This window comes from Sinohyriopsis cumingii, chromosome 15, assembly GCF_028554795.1.
Source record: "Sinohyriopsis cumingii isolate HCF-2022 chromosome 15, ASM2855479v2, whole genome shotgun sequence".
In the NCBI taxonomy this organism is placed as follows: domain Eukaryota; kingdom Metazoa; phylum Mollusca; class Bivalvia; order Unionida; family Unionidae; genus Sinohyriopsis; species Sinohyriopsis cumingii.
Window position 1 is genome coordinate 56,720,874 of NC_142975.1, and position 22,832 is coordinate 56,743,705.

General features: G+C 37.9%; 1 protein-coding gene and 1 long non-coding RNA gene across 3 annotated transcripts in view; one reads left to right on the plus strand and one right to left on the minus strand.

The window, feature by feature from the left end:
- Positions 1-5,250, minus strand: part of LOC149781846 (uncharacterized) — a 37,298-nt gene extending 32,048 nt beyond the window's left edge. The window contains exon 1 of the long non-coding RNA XR_016414802.1: positions 5,099-5,250. This is a non-coding gene — a long non-coding RNA (uncharacterized LOC149781846). The remainder of the gene's footprint in view (positions 1-5,098) is intronic.
- On the plus strand, positions 227-21,972 carry LOC149781847 (XK-related protein 6-like). Of its 2 annotated transcripts, none has more exons than XM_089936034.1 (4): positions 227-324; positions 10,560-12,064; positions 14,307-14,530; positions 17,430-21,972. In XM_089936034.1, exons 2-4 carry the CDS (start codon positions 10,875-10,877, stop codon positions 18,050-18,052), a joined length of 2,037 nt encoding a protein of 678 aa, XP_089792160.1. In that variant the 5' UTR covers positions 227-324; positions 10,560-10,874; the 3' UTR covers positions 18,053-21,972. The 2 variants fall into 2 exon arrangements, with proteins under 2 accessions (XP_089792160.1, XP_089792161.1); XM_089936035.1 differs by lacking the exon at positions 227-324 and adding an exon at positions 721-876.
- The last annotated feature ends 860 nt before the right edge of the window (positions 21,973-22,832 follow it).

Sequence of the window (22,832 nt, forward strand, 5' to 3'; positions counted from 1 at the left end):
AATAGGGGCCACACGATATCAAAAGGCTATATAATGGGTCATACACCTACCTGTTAAATATAATAATAGATTAATCCGGTCCAATTCAATTGGAAATGGCAACATCACGTGTATTGACCTTTGTAAGTATTATTCCGACATATATATAGTATGTATCAAGAATTGATTCGGACCATTTCGGCTATTTCTATATGTCATGATTGTGCATTGGAGCAACTAAATATATAGGACTCACCTCAGGGTTATGAATGTACTCAGATTATCCCTCGTAAGAAACGCCGCATGATCTAACTGGACTAAATGTGCCAACTTTGTGATTACACGGTAAGTTTATGTAGTTATGAAAGTATGTAGGTATGTAGGTAGGTATTCATAATTCATCTGTTGTTAAAGAATGTGAATGATGGAGAAAAAAATACAATACATAAGGGTCCAACCGTTTGATGGGGTGGGGTGGGGTGGGCATATGCTAGGATTTTCTTTCGAGCTGGGCATATTCTTTTCTCTTCTTTGACTCTCTCTGTCTCTCTCAATTAGTCGGAGCAAGCACGTTTCTTCCAGGGTATTTGTTGGTCGGAATTTAAGACAAGAACTATTTTAAAATATCCTACACCTCCCCTCCAATTAAATGGACGGTGCGTAAACTAATAAGTACGAAGTGCATAAGCGGGTACCATTGTACATACAGACGAACCGCCCGATCAGTCACTGTCCATAACACAGTGTACATGTTTATTGGCAGGCAAAGCTCGAGGGACGGACATGTAGATGACTGGACAAATACAAAGATAAGCATAATTCAAGCTGTGAACTAACGTTGTTACACTGTAATTTTCCCAAACTAAGCAACTAGTGGAGCGTTCAGCCTGCTTCATGGTATGTAGGTTCGAAGAATTTAGTGATTTCCACATATTTTTTTCCACCTGTCTTAGTCCTGCACGTAAGAACTTGACGCTGATATTTATATTTTGGGCATCAGGGTCTTACAGCCTAACTAACAACGCTTTTAGTGTTTTGATGTCGACTAACACTGTAATGAAAGTCAAGTTTTCAGGATTATCTCACACAACTGGCAACTATAATAACGGCGCTTTTCTACAAGTAAAGTCATAATGTTTAAGTTAGACTTTACATACTCTGTTGTCTTTTTTCTAATAAATTCAGATTCTCACAAAAGAAATGGAACTGTTTTCAAGTTTCGTTGGCCTACATTTCACTTGACTGGAAAGCGATGAAAGCCGGGAATGCCGAAATCAGGTTAAGTTGAAATATTCTTTAACGAAACGAATTTATTTTTATGCATATTGGAACTGTATAGCACCGTTTTGTTTCGTTCAAGAAACATATCCATCACATGAACCTATTTAAACATACTTCGGCATACCTCGACTACCGTCGCATTGCAACAAATTCAAATGTATGTCAACGGAACATGAAAATGCGACCATTTGCTAATGTCATATTTTCATTCCGCCAGGATAGACAGTATAAGTATATTAATTACACATAAATTAGTGGAAGTGTCGATATATAACTTTGACTACTCGTTCCGATGTCAACGACGGCGAAACACGATAAACAAGGCCGTTATTTGGATAGTAAGACATAATACTAAAACAAAACCAACATATGCCGTGTCTTACACTATAGGACTACACCAGTCTATGCAATAGTAATATTGTGGGATACCCTGGGGACAATGGAAATCCAAGTCAAAAAGGAAGTGAGAACGTTTGGAGACAACGGGAATTTTAACATGGGTGGGACTATAGAGGGGGAAAAAGTATTGGGACTGTATAGGGAAAATATTAATAGAACAGGTGGAGTGACGTCACGGTACTGGTTATTGGCAACAGTGTAGTAAGGGGCTGACCTCAATGGGACCAAAGAGCGGGGGAAAAACCTAGAACAACACTTGGCGGGGTGGAACTGGCGTTACATTGACATATATAAAACATACAACATGCAGACATAGATTGATGAACATCAAACACATATATGATTAAAAGAATACTTTTTCGAGGCATACGAGCGGCCCATACAAAGGGCCTTTGGTTTTTATGTTAACATCATTCCGTTAACATAGAGGGTACCGTATATGTCTTCGTCTCTTCCTCAAGCTTCTTCTGATTTCTGGACCATATATGAGGACTCAGACAGCCTTGTCTCTCCACATAAATTCTTCTTTTCGAAACGCTCGTATTGGTGATCCAGATAAATGTCCATGATGATTTGACATACATGGGTAAGTCCGGGTTGAACAGTATCGCCGCTACGAGAGTAGATGATTCAACGTTTGTCAACATCTTGTGACTAGAACAGGTGAAGAGACTGAGGTGAACCGTTATTATTTATAGTGGAAGAACGGATCGAAACGGATTGAGTTTTTCACCAATCCAAACACGCGTTTCAAAATTCAGTCACAGTGCGGAGTCTGTCTTCCAATCCGAAAAGAGCTGGCTTTGACGTCACATCCCCTATATAGATCCGCTAGCGTCCGTGCGCAGTGAATCAATGCGACAGAATTTTCAAACATGACGGAAACTAAGAAGACGATGAGTTGGGGTGCATCGGCTGTGGAGATGAGAAGCGATGACATAGCAGTGGCTATCCACAGTCTTACTTCCAGAAGAGACTGATTTTAATTGAGATTTAGTCGATTTTCTTTTTTCGCAAGAATTTGTTCCGATACCAGCACTATCGCCAGCTTCTCCTTCCTTACCACACGTCGATGATTTTAAACAGACAGAAAGAAGAATTAGAGAAACTTTTATAGCAGCAGAAAGAAGCAGAACAAGCTTTTCTCTTTGAAAAGAAACAACGAGAAGAAGAGGCAAGAAAGAAAAGACAGGAAGAAGAAGATGAAGAAGCAGAGAAAAATCAACGTCTAAGAGAAAAGAAGGACAGTGAAAGTCAAACGGTGACGATACTCTTAGATATTTTAGCCGAGTTATGGAGTCTGAAACAAACGTATCAGATTTCTCTAATGCGACCCAAGAGAAAAAGACAATCCGTAGCCAAGCAGCCCAACCCTGTTACTAAACTTGAGATACCTACCCTAGTGATTTCTACCAAATAATTTATAGGATCCAGTCCAGAAGTAGACCTTGGCCGTGGTAAAGGCTTAAGGCAGTTAAAGTGGATTACGTCCCGTTCCTTATTGTGTTTTTCTTTTTTTTGAAAATAAATACCCAATGGTCCTTTTCAGGGCCACGTATTTCTCTCGAAAAGTGATACTATTCATTTTACCAAAATCAATTAAAACTCAAAATCCCATTTTTGTTGCGCATGATGTCCGTGTGTGAAAGGGTGAGTGTAGGTCCTTATTCTAAAAAAGTCAAAGCCATGACACACATCTTCTGTCTGGTCTATTTTGATACAAATATTTCAATCAAATTCACAACACGACACTTTAAAAAGTTCATATACTTCTTCTGTCTTTTTTTCACTCTGTTTTTTTTTTGTTGAATTTCTTCACTTTCACCGGTTTTTCCTCCTCTTCTTCTTCCCTTTCTCCTCGTATTCTTTTCTTCTCGTTTTCTTCCCTTTCTGGACGTGTCTGGGTCATTCCTTTTGGGAGGGTACCTTTTCTTCCTGTTCTGATCCACTCTTTTCCTCAGGCTCCTGTTGTTTTCAGAGCATACCGAAGACCAATGTCCTTTCTCTTGACAGTGATAAGAGGTATCTTGCCTTTTGTCTCTTCTGACTCCTGTCTTGCTTTTTTGACGGTTTGGACACTATGTAACCTATTGCATTGTATTCTTAAAGATATAGCAAGTATCTTGACTTTTATCTCCGAAGGAGGGAGAGTAGTCTGTCGGCTTGTCTGAAGAAAACTTTCGTATGACACCTCGCAAAGTTCTGATCAGAAGTTTGATCTGTGTGGCATCTTCCATCGTTCTGGTCGGTTTGAGAGTGAAATGAATATTGGGAGGGAAGACATTGACCCTTTATATAGGGAACACACTGGTCTATATGGATATAGGGGCCATTGGCATTTAAAATGTCATTTTACATTTTGCACGATGAACGATCGCATCATTTCGTGGAGAAATGAGAAGAAAGTAAGAGGCAGGAACGTGATTTATCCCTTTGTACAGTAGTTGAAGTCTCCGCTCAAATTCAAGGCAGTGGTTTTGAAGATGACATAAGTGAGCCCGAATCCAAACCCTGAGAATCTACATCCAACCAACGTTCACCACCATTAAGCCATGGAAAGTACTACCAAATTCGGAAGCCCGACTGGCCGAGTGGTCTAAAGAGCTCTCCGTTACGGATCATTGCCATCTATCTGCGTCGGTTCGAGTATCGAATTTAGCCAACGTGGGCATGTGAGAAAGCTTGCCAGTAGCTTATCGTGGGTCGGTGGTTCTTTCTCGGGTTTTCCCGGGTTCTTCATCCACCATTAATACTGGTCGCTATGTATAGTCTATACCCTTTTGAGTTCTTGTTTGGTACGTCCTCGACGGTGGCTGTCCCCAGGAAAGATGGAGTGTTCGCACCAGAAGGAGACTGGGTGTGCTTTGGTTGCTTACCCATTACTTAACCATCTGGACCACCTAATTTTTTCGTGTCACTGGACGAGTGCGTGGTCGTCATCATGCCGTCTCTAAATTATAAGACATGAACGGGAAGTGTTAAAAGCAACGTTTTACTTGCCCGATTTACAACGTATAACCAAAAAAGAAGACGAAGTGTACGACGTCGAAAGGATTCTCGAACGAAGAATCTGAAAAGTGAGAAGACACCGTGTCAAAGAAGTCAAAGTGCGTTGGAAAAGATATCCTCCCAGTTTTGATTCTTGGATCGAGGCTTCGAAGGTCATCGACTATAAAAAGAAGTGACGATCATGCCCTTCAAAACAGACTCAGCTACCACTACTACCGTGACCACTCCATCGCCCAGTTCTTCACTGCAAGATCCACGAAAGCAACCCTTGTGGGTGCGGTGTGGAGAACATGTGCCTTAAACCCAAGTCGACTTTTTCTGCCAAATGTGTGTGGTGTATTGTGTCGTTGGTGCGGCCATTGGTAATTTGAGTTTGTAACAAGGAGTCAGACAATTGTGGACCATTTTACTGAGCAGTTTCATCAGTTACCTTCTTCCCGATCCTTCTCTGAAAAACTCCCTAAACGTGAACAACGGGAGCCATGCGTCCAACGTCAGTCACCACTCTAATAATCACCAGAACAGCAATCCTCGTTTTTGACACTCCTCTGACATTCAGTGACTCTACGGACAGCAGCAGAGCTCTGGAATTATAAAAAAAAACAACAACCACTTTTACTTAACCTTACTTAGTGACAGTTCCGTGGAGGTGTTTCCCAACAATACTTTTTGTTGTTAAACAGCCAAATTTCTTCAGGCCATCCGATTAGATCCGAAGCCAATGGGAAAAGGCTTTGGTGGAAATGATTTACCCTACACGAATAAAAAACATCACTGAAACTCAAATCACCTTCCAGTCGACATCCTGAACGTCCAATTGCAAGAAGAGATGTATAAAGTCAGGTTTTCAGGTGACACAAGGTTGATAAGCAATTCATCATTCAGCATCCACTCGTTGAAAATTCCGACAGGCTATTATTCTACCGGTGAATATTTGGTGGATACAGTTGCTGACAGAATCGAAGCTGAGTTTAGGACTGCCCTAAATAGAGCCAAAAAGTGTTAAGGTTGAGTACCATAAAGTGGCTCGTCGCCTACTGATGAAAATTCAGGATACCGATACGTTGTCTATCAGGTTTAATGGTAGTTTGTTTGAAATTTTGGGTCGACATCCACAGATGGTAGCAAGAATCTGAGCCCTAAGATCATCAGTAATATGGATTTTTACAAGGCTTTTGGATCCCCCTTAGAACTGAACGAAGGACTCAATTACAACGTGGTGAGACACACTTCGTACCGTTACTGAGTGTCACTCCTTTCAAAGTGGATTCTACCACGAGCAATGACCAGGAAAGTGGAAAGACCTATTACGTTCACCGCGAATTTGTACATCCTCACTATTTGCCTGTGAGTAAGTCGTATTTTGACACTGTCAACATTGCTATAAACGGAGATCTGGGACAAAATATTCCATTCTCCAAAGGGAAAGTCACGGAGAAACTTCATTTTCGAAAACGAGTATCTAACGAGTTGTAAGTCATGTATCCAGTGTACCGAGGAGTCGCTCGACAGCGAGGACATGGTTTAGGAGATATGTTGAAATCGGCCATTCCTTCGGTGACACCCGTTTTAAAACTGATGATAACACGAGGATTGCACGCCTTGAAATATGCTGCATTGACGCACGGAAAAGAATTTCTCCAAAATGTCATCATCGTCAAACAAAACCACAAAGAAGCTTTCTTGAGAGCAGTCAAAAATGTCTTGCTTCAAATGAGCAAAGACATTTTGGGTCGACAAGAAACTCCTGTAAATGCCATGAACACTGTCGAGTCGAGACATTCCCGCTTCCCTGAAGCCACAGCAAGGACAACGCAAAAGAGACGACGAAGGCACACTTCCAGAGGACTTCATACCTCTAGCCTAGAAAGACTAAGAAAAGAAGAACTGCTCGAGACTTAGACGCTTTTGATTATTAAAAACGCACAGACGAAGCGAAGAAACGGTTACTTGTCATATATTTTTAAGCCAAAGGTTAGGATTGAACTGATGACTTATCATTACCAGTGAAGAAAAGAAAAATGGAAAAGCAAAACAACACAAAAAAGGATACCTGGAGACTTTATTACCTTTTGAACCACAGTTGGTACACTGCTTCTTGGAATCCTATTGTGAAATAATGTGAAATTACAAGGCACAGATTCAGTGGTATGTTGTGTGGCCAATATTGTATTTTCTTCATCAACGCAGTCTTGGATATTCTTTAGAACATTTTGCAACTTATTTTGATCGCCACTAGAAACGATGACAAAGTAGATCAATGTTTTGGGACCATTATTTCTATCTTTTGCCGTTAGCAAGGAAACGTAGAGTAAATCAATGGCCCAATGACTTCCATCAGTGGAAGTCTAGCTTAACTTCACAGCGTTGTCAACCTTGTCAAAATAGTTGGTTATTTGAAAAATGTCTGTTTAAAAAAAACTGTTAATTGTTAGTCGTTAGTTATTTGAATAAAAATGTGTTTTGAAAAATTGTGTATGTCGTTTGTTATCATTTTTACCATGATACATGCTCTTTGACTTGTCTCTATTTATTACCCCAAAATCAACAAACATAGTGTTCCGACTCTAAACATTGTAGGGATGTTTTCTATCGCTTCCGCGCTTGAACCATATACAGCGAGGTGGTCTCCAGTCTGACCATCCATTGTTGACCCATCCTTCTATGAAGACGTGTTCAAGACTAGCCAAGCTGAGCAATGCTTACATGAATTTAGGCAAGCATGATACCCAAACCTGAAGAGATAATGTCAGAATGTAGGAAGTGACCAAAGACCTGATATATGAGTTCTTCAGAGAGGAAATCAAGAAGGAGAAAGAAGAATGGACGAAGAAGTACAGACTTCAGAAGCAGAGAGAGAGAGAGAGAGAGAGAGCAGCAACAGCAGCATCAACAGCAGGAACCAGACAGAGATTTTGTCGACTGCCGTGTAGACACGAAAGTGTTCTCCTTATCTTGACGAAGAAGCAGACTTATTAGGTAGGAACGCCTATCGCCAGACGAGGTACAATCTTAGACGATTAAAGATTGCCATAACTCCCCGTCCACAAAATAACCCCAGCCATTTTAGGGCTACCCCAATACTCTATAAAAGATATACTAGTTCAATTGACAATTGTATGTTAATAATTGTAAAAAAGATAGAAGTGTGTCTTTAAGCACTTAGTTTCCGTAGTTTGTCACAAATATCGCCTGAATGTGTTTATGTTTGTAGTTAGTGCTTGAAAGTAAAAAGAGAGTGAGTGTTTCTTTTAGATCTGCACGGTCATTGTTTTTTTGTTTGTGATAATATGGGTCTTGTACGTTTTGGTGACATGGTATGGCTTCCTTCACGTCCGCGCTTCACAAATATAAAGCGAAAGTGTACGTCAGTCTGGACCGTCGCACATGCCCTTCTGGGCGCACGCAACGTAAATCCAATCATTCAATCAATAAGTCAGTCTGGCTATCTGTCGATGATTCGTCAACTAACAGAAGATGAGCAGACTCACCAAATTGCTTGAACTACAAATGCACCTGAAGTATACCAGGCGCCTCCTGGACGAGCTGGCCATGGAGGCGATTGCAGAAAGTGCAAGAATTCAAGAGGAGGAGGAGAGGACAAGGAAGAAAGAGAAGGAAGAAAGACTTCTGCCTCACCTCATGCTAAAGCCTCTGTGTGAGGTCACGCCTGAAGTGAGGATACCTCCACAGGCATCACCACCACAACCACGTCAGCTACAGTCACTGCCACAACCACTGCCTCTATCACAATAGCAATAGAGTCGTAAATCCCCAGATGGAAAACTGGAGGAGTTGCGAGAGCAACTACGTCAATAACAGTATCACCCCCTGGTCTGGCATAGAAGACAGAGGGAAGTCTTCGTGGTCCCGCAGACTGAAGCTTGTGATGACGAGGCCACTGAAGCTGCCTCCGCACTTCCAGCAGCTTCATTCAGTTGGGAGCAAGATTGGAGTAGCTGTGGGGGGTGGGGTGGGGCAAGGCCTGGAAGGTGTCGTCAATGACAGATGCATTTGGAGTTAGAAAAAAACATCCCTTTTCAGGGCTAACCCTATCTCTAGAAAAGAGACTATTTGTGTGAATGGGGAGTAGTGTGACTATAAACACTGACTCCTTTAATAATATGTGCGTGTGTGTTTGTGCGCATACGTTGCGTGGATAGTAGAGTGTGTGTCTTCTCTTCCCCTGTGTTGATAGTAAATTTAGGCTTGTTTTTTTCCTCTACCCGTGTGTGAATAGTAGAGTGTGTGTGTCTGTATGAGTTAGCGTACGTTTGTGTGGATAGTATATTTGTATTTGTTTTTTTTTTGTTTTTTCTTCTTCTCCTCCCCATATGTGGATAGTATATAATTGTTTTACTTCTTCCCATGTTTGAATAGTATATTTGGAGTTTGTATGAGTTGGCCTACGTTTATGTGGATGTAAGATAATATGTGAAGTGAGTGTAAGGGATGTTTTCCTGTACGTCCGTGCTTGACAAATATAAAGTCAAGCGTCCGTCATTCGCGCCATTCTGCATGGAATGCTCAAAGAAGATGGCTTCAATCCAAACAGACGTCAAGAAAATATTACAAAAGGCAATCGATGACCTGGGGATAGTGGAGAATTTTATGAAGAAGTTTGATTATGGTGTTTATACCATCCACATGGCTAAGAATGAGACGAACACTGTAAAGAAAACGACAGAAAATTTGAGAGAGCTGATGATAAAATTAAAGGAGGACAAAGAAGACAGAAAACAAATGAGAGCCTGGATTGAGAAAATTGAAAAATAGGAAGAAAATGGAGTAAAAAAGAAGAAAAAGAGCGGTAGGAGAAACAAGAGAAGGAGAAAGAGAAGAAAAAGAAGAATGTAGGACTGAAAATAAGAAGTTGGTGGAGAAAAAGAAGAAATTAGAAAATTGGAGCAAGAAAATCAAAGGCTCTTTTCAGGGCCACTCATATGTCTCGAAAATATTTTTATTCTGTTTGCCATATATGTGTTTGATGTTCATCAATCTATGTCTGTATGTAGTATGTGTTATATATGTCTATGTTCCGCCAGTCCCACTCCGACAAGCGTTCTAGGTTTATGTCCGCTGTTTGGTCTGATTGAGGTCAGCCCCTTGCTACATTGTTGCCAATAGTAAGTACCGTGACGTCACCCACCTGTTCCATTCCTATTGTCCCTATACAGTCCCAATACTTTTTGTCCCTTTATACTCCCACCCATGTTAAAATTCCCCATGTTAAATTCCCCCTGTCCCCCAAACGTTTCCACGATCTTTTTGACTGGGATTTCCATTGTCCCTAGGGTTTCCCACTATACTACTGCCAACGTAAGAAATATATGGTTCATAGAGTAGGTCAGTAGGTATGATGGTATGCAGGTAGATAAATAATTAGTTAAGCCAGTAAGTAAATAAATAATCTTTGACTATAAATACAAACATTGGAGATGTAAATTTCTATCAACTCATGATAGTGTGTGTGTGTACGTAACGGAGCTTTAGCAATTTTTCAGTTATATAGCTACGAAGACTGCAGTGTGACAGTTTATAGTGATGTCTAGCACCGGGGCATCATGCCGCAGACATGTAGCATGATGTCTCACCCAATCACATTATCCTGACACCAGGCCGACCAGTCTTAACACTAACCTCTTAATGCCGTTAAGTACCATTTTTGTAACTCTTTGATATATATATATATATATATATATATATATATATATATATATATATATATATATATATATATATATATATATATTTATTTATTTATTTATTTTTCAACACATACTTCAAAATCTTTTAGACGTTGCTTTTTGATATTCCAGTCTTCTTATTAATACCCGAATTTTACATTCGTTCATAGTAGGCTACAAAATAACGAAAGTACATTCTTGCAGGCTGTACCAAAGGCTCCAACAAGAAAAAGGAACATTAGGATTCTTCAAAGAAGAATTGGAGTAGGTACTTGTTTGAGTGAGACCAACTGTTGGTAATGACCTTTTGGTCGAATGTGAAACCTTTTTATGGCTGAACCAGAATCATGACAGAATTCCGTACAGCTTGTAAACCATCAACTTCTTTGTGAAAATGCATGCCAAAAGAACGTGGTTTTCTTTCCATTATAAACGATAGCTATTTCTATATATTCAGGGTAGTACACGACAGCGTATCCTTTGTGTAATTGCTGAGGCAGTGTGCTAAAAAAATATAATATGGATGACAAAACGCCTACCAGCGTTAGGGGGGTATTGGACAAAGATGAAGCTAAAGACCAGGATTTTTACTTCGAAGAACATTATATAGAAGGAATCTATTATGAAAATAAAGATGAAAATAAAGAAGGAGACTCCTGCTCTATAGGAAAAGCTGACACACATACTAATATGAATCCTAAAGTACAGTCTCACAAGGCAGATGAGGATCACATTGAAGTGCAAACGTCTGTCCAAGTATATTTGGCTGAAGAAAAAAGGAAAGACGAACGGAGGACCAAAAGCGTTAAGTTTGAAGCTGTACAGAATGAACAGACAGTATTACCGGTAGCAGAACGATCACTTAAAGATCAAGGTAATTGTGCGATTTCCAAGAACAGTGTTGGAATCGAAGTTGAGAAAAAACTAGACGAAGAACTTACTGATAACTTTGACGAAATGGACGCTCCTTTTGGAACGAGGGAGCCATTAAACTTGCAGTTTGTCGATTACAGAGAAAGTATAATTGTGGAGTCCCCGGTCACTTCAATAGATATCTATTCTAATGGAGGTATGGAGCTTCAAGAGGAGGATGTCATGAACGGGGGTGGTAATGATTATAAAAATCAGGAAAATTGCTTTGAAGAAACAGCTGAAAATGGTAAGAAATGTCATGAAAAGTGTTTGAATGAGAAATATTCTCTGATTGACTATGCAGTAAATTCCGAAGTTAGTCGCAAATCGTCGCTTGCACATCGGGAAATTGAACTGGGTGAGGACGCCAAAAGCAACGGCGGGAGTTGTTCCTCCATTGATCAAGAAAATCACTCCGATGAGAATGATTTGATTGTACACAACGGAAATAGGTCTAGTAAGTTCAAAATCGTAAGGAACTCCGTTCGCCGTCTGGAAAGACCGTTGTCCGTTTTTGCCGCCACTGTGTCAGTATTATTGTTCGTGGCAGATATTGTTACCGATTGCTTGTTGGCGGGAGAATACTACACTGAAGCAAAGATGGGACTATTCTATGCAACTGTTTTGTTTATCATCGGTCCTGTTGCAATTATGTCCGTCGTGGACCTATCCTGGTTGTACATTGACATCAAGGAGAAACATTCTTCAAAACCAAGGAGTAATGAGTGGACCAACATAAAATGGATTCTCACACTTCGTGTTTTGCTTGGAGTTTTCTCATTCGGAAGAATTGTGCGGTAATAAGTTTTATTATATACCTATACATTTTAATTTTTACTAAAGAAAGTTCAGAATTTCAACACTATTTTCTATTTGTAGGAAAACGAATTTACTGACATTTTCCGATTTCATTCCATTGCATCAAATTCTCTAACGAGGCTGCCCATTTCGGCTTATCAAAACGGTTGAAATTTAAAGCAGTTTATGTAGTTTATTAGTTACACATAGTGATTTTAATTACATAAAGTCGTTATCACGGTAATTTGATCTTAATTGCTCGATATGTATTGTTATCAGAATCAGACAATCCTGATTGTGACATGACGCTTCGTCTATAGTTAGTCGTTATAAGGAACTTTCGATGCTAACAACTCGGCATGATCTAGAAAGCATGATCGAAATATATTCATTCCAACTGTGCTATAATCTCTTTTTACCATGTGCAAGCAAACAGAAGAAAATTCTTGGCGCTGAATGCAGGCAGTATTTTCGCCGTTCAGTCTTCAAAACCTATATATCCATACTATCTTACTTTATTGTTGAGATTGATTCCTTTTTTATAAGGAGACACTCACAATGATTTATACTTTTGTTCGAGGACTTAGTGTGATATTCATCCCGTTTGAATGCCGACTCTTGTTTTATTCGGAAAATGTAAGACGGTCCAAATGTTAACAACTGTATGTTGGAAAGTTCATTTTTTCCAAGATTTTCAAGTCCGAAATATTTTTTACAAGAGCTATAATTTGCGAACACTTTACCCCAAAGATCCATTCGAATAATAAAAGGGTCAATAGTCCGAGTGTTCATTGATCCGAGTGTTCATAACTTAGAATGAAGCGTTTGAAAGGTTCACAAGTGTGAATGTATGTGATGTTTGTAAAGACAACCAGGTGTTCATTAGTTCGAACATATCTGAAAATAGATTCGAAGCTGTTTTCTCCCAAAGGTATTTTAAAATGAGTTCATTCGTTTGAAGATTCAATAATTCGAAGATATTTGTATAGGTCTGAAGGGTCATTAGTCCTGAAGGGTCATTAGTCCTAAAAGGGCCATTAGTCCTGAAGGGTCATTAGTCCTGAAGGTTTACTGGTCCAAAGTTTATATAGTCTGAATATATCCGAATATAGGTTAATTTGTGCAGTACTGATGCTTTAAAAGATCGAACATATTTGAAAATTAGTCCCAAAATAGGATTTATTGGATAAACATTTTTAAAATGAGTCCCAAAATAGGATTTATTGGAAAAACATTTTTAAAACCATACAGGTCTTTATTTAATAAGCACTTCATGAAAACAATTTTATATTGATTATTCCTCTTCTGAAATGGGTCACTTAAATAGGTGTTATGAACGCATGCTCAAATTAAACATTGGGTATGTTATTAAAGTAATTTTACAGTCGCTTCATGTATTACTTTGCACCGAATGATTTCTATTAAACATGCATTATGTCATGATGAGAAAAGAGTAAAAAGAGTACACGACTGTAAGGAAACAAAACTCAAAAACATTTTAATGAATTATAAGCAGCTACAGGGAAAACTTGGGGTTTCCATTCAAAAGGCAAACAATTTACATAAAATAAACTTTTCTTTTATACTAAAGTCACTTTTTTAATTTGTCCAAATTAGAATCAACTAGAACAGTGTCTTTTTTTACACAAAAGTCCCCCACCCATGGGTATTAAATCAGAGAAATGTTTATTAATCAAGAAACTCTTCCATGCAATCACTTTAGGTAGAAGTATACACGTATATTATAAGAATTATTTCATTTGAACTTTCGGTATATCGAAATTTCTGACCAGTGCTCTTCCACCATACCAGTGAACTTTCGACAAATTAAACCCTTGTTTCTGATTATGACTCTGCGAAGACCTGAACCCTTTTCTGGATTACGGAATATTTTGCTAACACACCTGGGACGATGGAATCTTAGAACATTTACCCATTCTTTCGGACCAGTGAAATTTCGGACCAATTCGCCTTTAGACCATTAAGCTCTTCCTTCTTATCAATGAACCTTCGAACTAACAACACATTCAGGCCATTGAACCCCCACTTTTGGACTGATGAACCTTCGAATCAATGAATCTTCGAAAAAGCGAACGTTACTTTCAGACAATCGAAATGTAAATGGTTCAAGTTCATACCTGTATCATTTTGATATATTGTGTGTCATTCTATTCAGCTTTCTTAGAAACATCTATATACAGAACGAGTTAGATATTACAATTATTCTCGTTTCTATTCCAGGTGTGTCCAATATATTTATCATTACCTGGTGTTCACGAAGATTCAAAAATCAGAAACCGGAAAGAGAAGAAAGGAAAGGCGTTATCACAAATCTCGTGCAAAAGAGGAGAGACGAGATTTCTGTATGTTGGATTTTATTAATGCTTTTACTGAATCTGGTCTTCAGCTGATGGTGCAGCTCTTTCTGTTCTTTCAGTATGACCTGAATCTCGACGTTATCAGGGGTGAGTGTATCCATTACTTTAGCCGTACAATACTTTTATGCTGGTGTATCTTTCGAACTAGACCAACAAGCTGTTGAAGACTCCGCCTTCTTTTTTTATAGTTAGTTTGACTGTTGGTCTACTTTTGAACGAACTCGGTGTGTTATCACCTTTCCGCTTGACGTTCGTATTGTGATCCAAGATTTTGTCTTAGACACAAAAATTGACGGAATTCTGTAGCAGACATATTTTTTTCGATAAAAACAAAACAAAAAATATACAGTGAAATGACTTGCTGTATATAAAGTTATTCCCCACTGGCCAAACAAATAATAGTATACACTGGCAAAATAATTTTAAAAAATAAATTTATTTATATTTATATTTATTATTTATATTTTTTATAGCATAATTCCAGACCTGCACTCACCATCGTTAATAATTGTCAATAGGCACTTACTCGAGCAACCTTTTATTTTTCTCTTGCGCTTGGTTGTCGTTGGTGATCGTATTAAATTATAAGTCTAAAAATCTTTGTATGGCGTAGGGTCGACCATTATTTATATATGAAAAAGCAACATTCTACATCACGACGGTGTAATTTCTCTTCACTGTTCCTTCTGCACAATGTAACCAATACCTTATCATACTGCATTTGCAAAAGGCCTTATAACAATATTCTCTAGGCTGCAGGCACAAAATACAGAACTCCAAAAACATAGACGCTATATTAGTCACAAATGTGACTCCTGGCATAACCTATAACATAAACAATTGACCAATTTATAGAGTGACTTCTGGCATAACCCATAACATAAACAATTAACCAATTTATAGTTTTAACAGACAGCAGGCAAACTCTAACGCCATAGAACCGTTTGGACAAAGTTAAGAAAAAAGAGGACATTTACAAAATGAAACATCTCTATCTTGATATTAAAAAAAAAATGTTATAAACATCGTTGTTGTAGGAGACAGCTAATTTACGCATACAATGCCACCAAAGAGACAAGCAATATACGTTTGTAAAGTAAATTTGTAAAATAAAATGTATATTTTAGAGTATCAGATATCTGTATTAAAATGTTTGCATATACACAGTGAATATCCTTTTCATTAGACAAGTTTGCCGAAATTGCATGACCAAGGTAGGTAAATTTAGTATGAAAGTGTAAACGTTTCCATTCAATACAAACGCTCCAGTGGCCTAGTGGTTAGAGCATCCACCTCCAATGCAGGATGTATGGGTTTGAACCTGAGCCAAGTCATAAGACCTTAAAAAAAACGGTACTAGAAGCTGCCTCGCTTGGCACTCAGCGTTAATAGGTTAGTGTTAGGATTTTAAATGAATGTCAAAATATTCTGATCTAAATAGCATATAGACCATTTTTAAAACTTTTTTTTTAAATTATAAAATATATAATTTCAATAGTAATAGATTGTTATAACAATGGTATTTGTCTGAAGTCTGGATCACTTTGGGTATACCAGTAATAAATACTAACATGTCTGGAATTGCCCCGCTACTGCATCACTTTGGATATACTAGTAATAAATACTAATATGTCTGGAATTGCCCCGCTACTGGATTACTTTGGGTATACTAGTAATAAATACTAATATGTCTGGAATTGCCCCGCTACTGTAACAGCATTGCAGAATTGTTAACCATCTTTATTGTTTACTATTGATATGAATATGAGATAACAGTGTATTGAGATATTTTGTGAGGAAAACAGAACAAAATAGATGTGTATGACTTTTTATTAAAAGCTGAGAATTTCATTTTGATGAAATAGATTCATGGACACTAACTGCAATTTTCAACAAAAAAACAATATATCAACGTTTCATTTTACTATTTTTGATTGTGAATTTCTTCACGCTCAACATATAGAGGCCAATTCTTTTTGGTATTTTTTAGACAAAATAAAATGGGACCATGCCTGACCCAGAATTATGAGCGAGTTTGCGAGTGAGTTAGGGAGAGGTGTATTGCACATATTCCTTGAACACAAAAAACCCATCAGTAGAATGATTCTTTCTAAATCCATGTTTATAAGCTTATTCATCAATCGAAGTTCGTTTCAATACTTTTAAATTAGGTAGCAACAGCATTAGTTCCAAAGTTTAAAAATAGAAGTTTTGCTGGCTGTATCATTCAACATTAAAGCAAATGGAATGATTTTGCCTTTCTCTCTTTACACCAGTCACCTGAAGAGATTGAGAGTTTTGATCTAAGGCTGAGACATGTTTTGATTATTGACTTTGCATTCAGTTGCTGATTTTAAAAGCATATTTCAGTTGGTCCATGGTTGTACACATGTAAGATTACTTAATTTAAAAAGTTTAGGTTTTCCACAATCACATGTGTGTATAGACACTTCTCATGTTGTGTCATGTAGCTCAGATGCATACAAATTCCATCTTGATACAGGAGTCTAACTCACCAATCCTTTAAAAAGCTCCACCACCCCCAGCTCATAAACATTTTACTGTAATGCATAAATACCTTCACAGAATGTGTCTAGATTCTTTACAGTTTGCTTTTGTTGTGGGTTTAATGCCATTTTTCAGTACATGATAGGCTGTGTATGGAAGCCAGAATAACTCCTGGAGGAAGAATCCGGGAAAACCCTGGTAAGAACCACTGACTCACACGAGTCACAGAAATTTACTGGCAAGCCTTCTCATTTACCCACAAAGGCCGAGCCAGAGACTAGAACCCATGCTGACAGAGGACAGATGGCAGTGATAGACAAAGGTGAGCACTTGAAACCACTTGGCTACCTGTGGTCACTCTTTACAGTTTGTATTTATACATAGTAGGGCATCTATTGGTAGTTACAATGATCTGAATTTCATCACAATTAGTGCCACATTATTGCTGTGATTTAACAAATATATATATTTTTTTCAGTCTCAAGCTTATGTACATCGTGGATCAGCATCGCCTGGACGCTAGTGTGCTATTACAACTACAACAGAGATGCAATTTCAAGAAAACAAGCACTCACACTACTTGGAATTTGCACATGTTTCATAGCCCGCGCATGCGAACTTGCTGCCAGAATTACAGCCATTGCCATTTTCGTAACTTTCTTTCATTTTTGGGGGTTCTTCCTTGTTTTCCATTTCCTGGGAATGTTGTTGTGGCTGGGTTTTTTTTCCAGACCAAAGCTTGATGACATAGCAAGCACAAAGTTCGGAAAGGTCTTGTACACGATTCTATACGCATTTGTTTTAAATTTTTGTTTCATTAATCTAGAGGAGAAAAGAACATTCAAGAGGATGCTTGTCTTTTATATCATACTGTATTCTGAGTCTTTTATAATGGCAATTGTGGTTCTGATAAACGCATTACAACATGACGGGATCCATTCATACAAGGTTCAAAGTCTGATCATCGTTCCTGTTGGTTGGGTGATTCATCTCATGGCACAGACAGTGTTTTACTTGTGTTGTCACCCAACAGTTAGTGAAAAATATCAGTGTTCAAACTGTATGCCATGCAAAAAATGCAGAACCAATTTTGTCTTTTGAATTATGCATCAAAGGGTTACTGAGACATATTGGATTAAGGGATGTATGTGAACTTGTGCATGCATGATAAAATGTGCCCTTCCAAGGAACTTGTAATTGTTTCCCATTTGTTCCATATTTTACATTCCTCCCGCTGTATTATTACTAGGCCTAAGTATGTTTCCTCTTTTATGAAGAGTCATCAGCATCATCATCGAAAGTCAGGGTTGTTGTTATCAGGCTGTGAAGGAAATCAGGAAAAGTAAAATGGATGAGGAACACTTGTTTACTGATTATGTTAAATTATTATGTTCATTAATTCTGAATGGGCAGCTTGAATTCTAGTACATGTATATATTTCTGAATGATGTCAGCAATCCCATTCAAATACGTTTGTTAAAAATCAAGCAGCATCGTTAATTTGGTATGAGTATAACATCTAAAAGTAGGGATAATATCAGTAATATATATATTATTTGAATGAGTGTATGGAGCCAAATTATTTGTTCATGAAACTCGCATGAATTTTTAAGCCAGTATAAAGAATGTCAAACAAATGATTCAGACAGAAATCGGGAGGTGGAGGAGAGGTCCATCGGGATGGTGATAGCAATGACTTACAGAAGAAATGCACAGCAAGATAAAGGCCTTAGGAAACCACGGTGATTAACTGCATAGTGTTAATTTGTATGGTATTTATGGTAAAGATGAAATACTATTATAATTCAATGTTACAGTTGGTAAGTACTATCAGGATAATACAGGTCATCATTTCAACACATGATTATTTAAGCGGCCAGGAATAGGGAATATTATAGCAAGAACATGGCTTGTTTCAAGCTCACATTAAAAGCAGAGTAAATGAAGCAGTTGCAGGGCCCCTGCCTGGTGAGGGGCTCCACATTGCAGTGAAATGGTATAATTAGAGTGGGTTGGGCTGTTTTAAAATTGCACTAGGGCCTCTGCCACCTTTATCTGAACGTGTTTTGTTTTTAATGGCACTTTCAGAAGATTATTGGCTTTATCATGTGAGGAGGGGGCCCCGAGTGGCCGAGTGGTCTAAAGCGCTCTTCGTTACGGATCACTGCCATCTCACCTCTGTCTGCGGTGGTTCGAGTCTAAGATTCAGCCAATGTGGGTATATGAGAAAGCTTGCCAGTAGCTTCTCGAGGGTCGGTGGTTCTTTCCGGGGTTTTCCTGGGTTCTTCCTCCACCATTAATACTGGCCGCCATGTATAGCCTATCGTGTGCTGAAAAATGGCGTTAAACCCCACAACAACAACATTATCATGTGAGGAAGCTGGAACCAAGTGTCTTAAGATTTGCATCAATCACAGTATAGTAAAAATAATGGCACTTTCATTATAACAAAAACACAGTAATACACTAAACAAGGTAAAGAGCTATGAGAAAGGTACCACCTTGGAACAGGTAAATTTGGCAAAAGGGTCCACATTGGATATAAAAACATTTCTAAGAACAAATCCTTTCATGTAACAAAACAAGCTGAAGTATAATTTTTTCAAAGTTACCAAAAATATCTAGAGTTTGTTGAACAGGACCTTTATTGCAAAAAACCACAGTAAATCTGGACTTGTCTGGAGAACATTATTCTGCAACATGGGTCACTGTGAAGTAAAATCAGTAGCAGATAGACATACGTACATGGACCACTCATCTTATTTTTGTATTACCATCATGGATATGGGAACATTTAAAAAATCACATTGCCCAAGTTAAAATATAAGGGTATTTTTAAAATCGCAAAATGAAATATATACCAAACTTGCACATGAATTGAAGCCTAAAAGATGAAATTCAACCTTCAGTACCCTACTCACCCACTCTTTCATAATTCCACCACATTTTCAATTGTATTAACAGGCTGATCATAAAAATAGCAGCAATTCAAGATCTGTTGCAATAAGCTACAATTCTGATATGAAATATTTTAGCCTATGTGACCACAGCTAAATTCTACTAAGCTGTGCAAAATAGTACTGGGGACACCACTTTGTAGAAGAGAATGGTGGCCAGTAAAATATTGTTAGCAAAAAACAATTTCCTTGCCTGAAATGTGATAAGTTTACACTTATTGCTCCAGCTCACAGAATCTTAACTTTTCTGGCCACAAGTGTAATTTCAGTAGGTGCACATAATGAAGTATTGCATTGGCATCATGGGTAATTTTGTACTTTCACAGATGAAAAGAGGAGAATATTTCAAATGCGAAAATACAGGAATTAAAAAAAAAATATAATGAAAACCAATTCTCCAATGGTTTTTTATTCCATGCCCATATACAAATCCATTTACCCAAATAAATATTCCATATCATTTTGTATTTATAAAAGCCTGACTTCAGGAGCTGTGCATCAGACTCATAATTCAAGGGTCCTGGGTTGGAGACCTGCCCAGACAAGCACAGGTTGGGTGCCTTGGTTGGTCCCTGGGAAAAGCACTTAGTTCCAACTTCTCAGCATGATGTTGCCAATGATCTGTTGAAGTATGGTTAAAGTCAACAACAACAACATAACAGTCAAAAAATGAAGTAGCAGTGATAAAACCAATGAGATCCATAATCATTTATGTGTTTATGTGTCAGCAGTAAACCAGGATCTTTCTAGTGTTCTAGTAACTTAGTAAGGGATAGTGAGTGGCAGCAGTAAACTGGGATCTTTCAAGTGTTCTAGTAACTTAGTAAGGGACCATGAGTGGCAGCAGTAAACTGGGATCTTTCTAGTGTTCTATTAACTTAGTAAGGGACAATGAGTGGCAGCAGTAAACTGGGATCTTTCTAGTGTTCTATTAACTTAGTAAGGGACCATGAGTGGCAGCAGTAAACTGGGATCTTTCTAGTGTTCTAGTAAGGGACAATGAGTGGCAGCAGTAAACTGGGATCTTTCTAGTGTTCTATTAACTTAGTAAGAGACAATGAGTGGCAGTAAACTGGGATCTTTCTAGTGTTCTATTAACTTAGTAAGAGACAATGAGTGGCAGCAGTAAACTGGGATCTTTCTAGTGTTCTATTAACTTAGTAAGGGATAGTGAGTTGCAGCAGTAAACTGGGATCTTTCTAATGTTCTAGTAAGGGACAATGAGTGGCAGCAGTAAACTGGGATTTTTCTAGTGTTCTATTAACTTAGTAAGGGATAATGAGTGGCAGCAGTAAACTGGGATCTTTCTAGTGTTCTAGTAAGAGATAATGAGTGGCAGCAGTAAACTGGGATCTTTCTAGTGTTCTTGTAAGAGATAATGAGTGGCAACAGTAAACTGGGATCTTTCTAGTGTTCTAGTAACTTAGTAAGGGACAATGAGTGGCAGCAGGGATCTTTCTAGTGTTCTATTAACTTAGTAAGGGACAACAAGTGGCAGCAGTAAACTGGGATCTTTCTAGTGTTCTATTAACTTAGTAAGGGATACTGAGTGGTAGCAGTGAACTGCTACTTTCCAATGTTCTAGTAACTTAGTAAGGGACCATGGGTGGCAGCAGTATACTGGTGCCGTTCTAATGTTCTAGTAAGGGACCATGAAATGAAGAGATAGATTACGATACATGCCAAATCGTACCCCCTATGGGTAAAATTATTACTACAGTATTACAAGTGGCCAAAGAGCATAATTGGGGCATAACCAGTTTAATCTATCTATTACTTGCCAGAATTACAGCACATATGAAGAAGATGAATTTACTTTTGCTACTAACCTGGTTCTGCAAAATACTTGTCACAAAGGGTAAACTCTACATGGATTAGAACCAGAATACAAGCACAAAATATATTGAAAAATTATTGATATATTCAGCACTTTAACTAGTCTACATGACTGTGTAACTTTTGTTGAATGATTGTGAACTGGACTTGTGCAGTAAGATTGGTCATATGGTCAGAGTGCTGTTTTACATTACTCATATATTCTTCTTTTAAAGTTTGTAAAGCAGTGTTAATTTGTCCTTTTTTTATTATCTGACATGTCTTGAAATTTGAAAAGATGCATCAGCTCTAAAAAGTTTGTCATATAAAATTCACAACTCACATCATAACAAAAGTGTTGCGCTGAACATCTGGTGCCATTTTCTTTAAAATTACAGACTGGTCCATTAGCTAATTAGCTTATGAATATAATGAATCTGTGAGGAAAAGTTCACGTCTGAAAAAAAACCTTTTTTTTGGAAATGGGTCATATACAGAAAGTACTCTTATGCTATTCTTAAACATAAGTACTTTTTTTAAAAGAATATTCTCAAATTTATATGAGTGGAATTAAAGAGATAAAAATGACAAAAACAACTTTTTATTGCTTTATTTTTACCTTATTTTTTTATGTACCACAAAAGTGTAATCCATATACCATCGAGCATAAAACATAATTCGGTGGAAAAAATATAATGATAATGCCAAAATCCTAGTGGTCAGTAGGTATGGATTACCATAATAGAGTGCATTTGGAATAAAAATGAACATGTTCATGTGCCGAAGCTAAACTTGACTGATTTTCCAATGCATGAAAATGACTACTAAAACATGGTTTGGTTTTGTGTCATTTGCTAAATTCATTTCTTTCTGTTTGAAGTGTGAACTCCAACTGAGTATCACATAAAAGAACAATAGTACTGACATTTTTCTAAGCAGGAAATGTTCATTTGTAGAATTTTGTGTACGAACTATATAAACATAAATGTTTTTAACGCTTACATTTGCAAAAGTGAACACTAATAATTTATTAGTACTGGGTTGGAGATACATTATAGCACTTTATATGGTCCTTTTTTGTGTGATACAATATAACACTTTATAGGGTC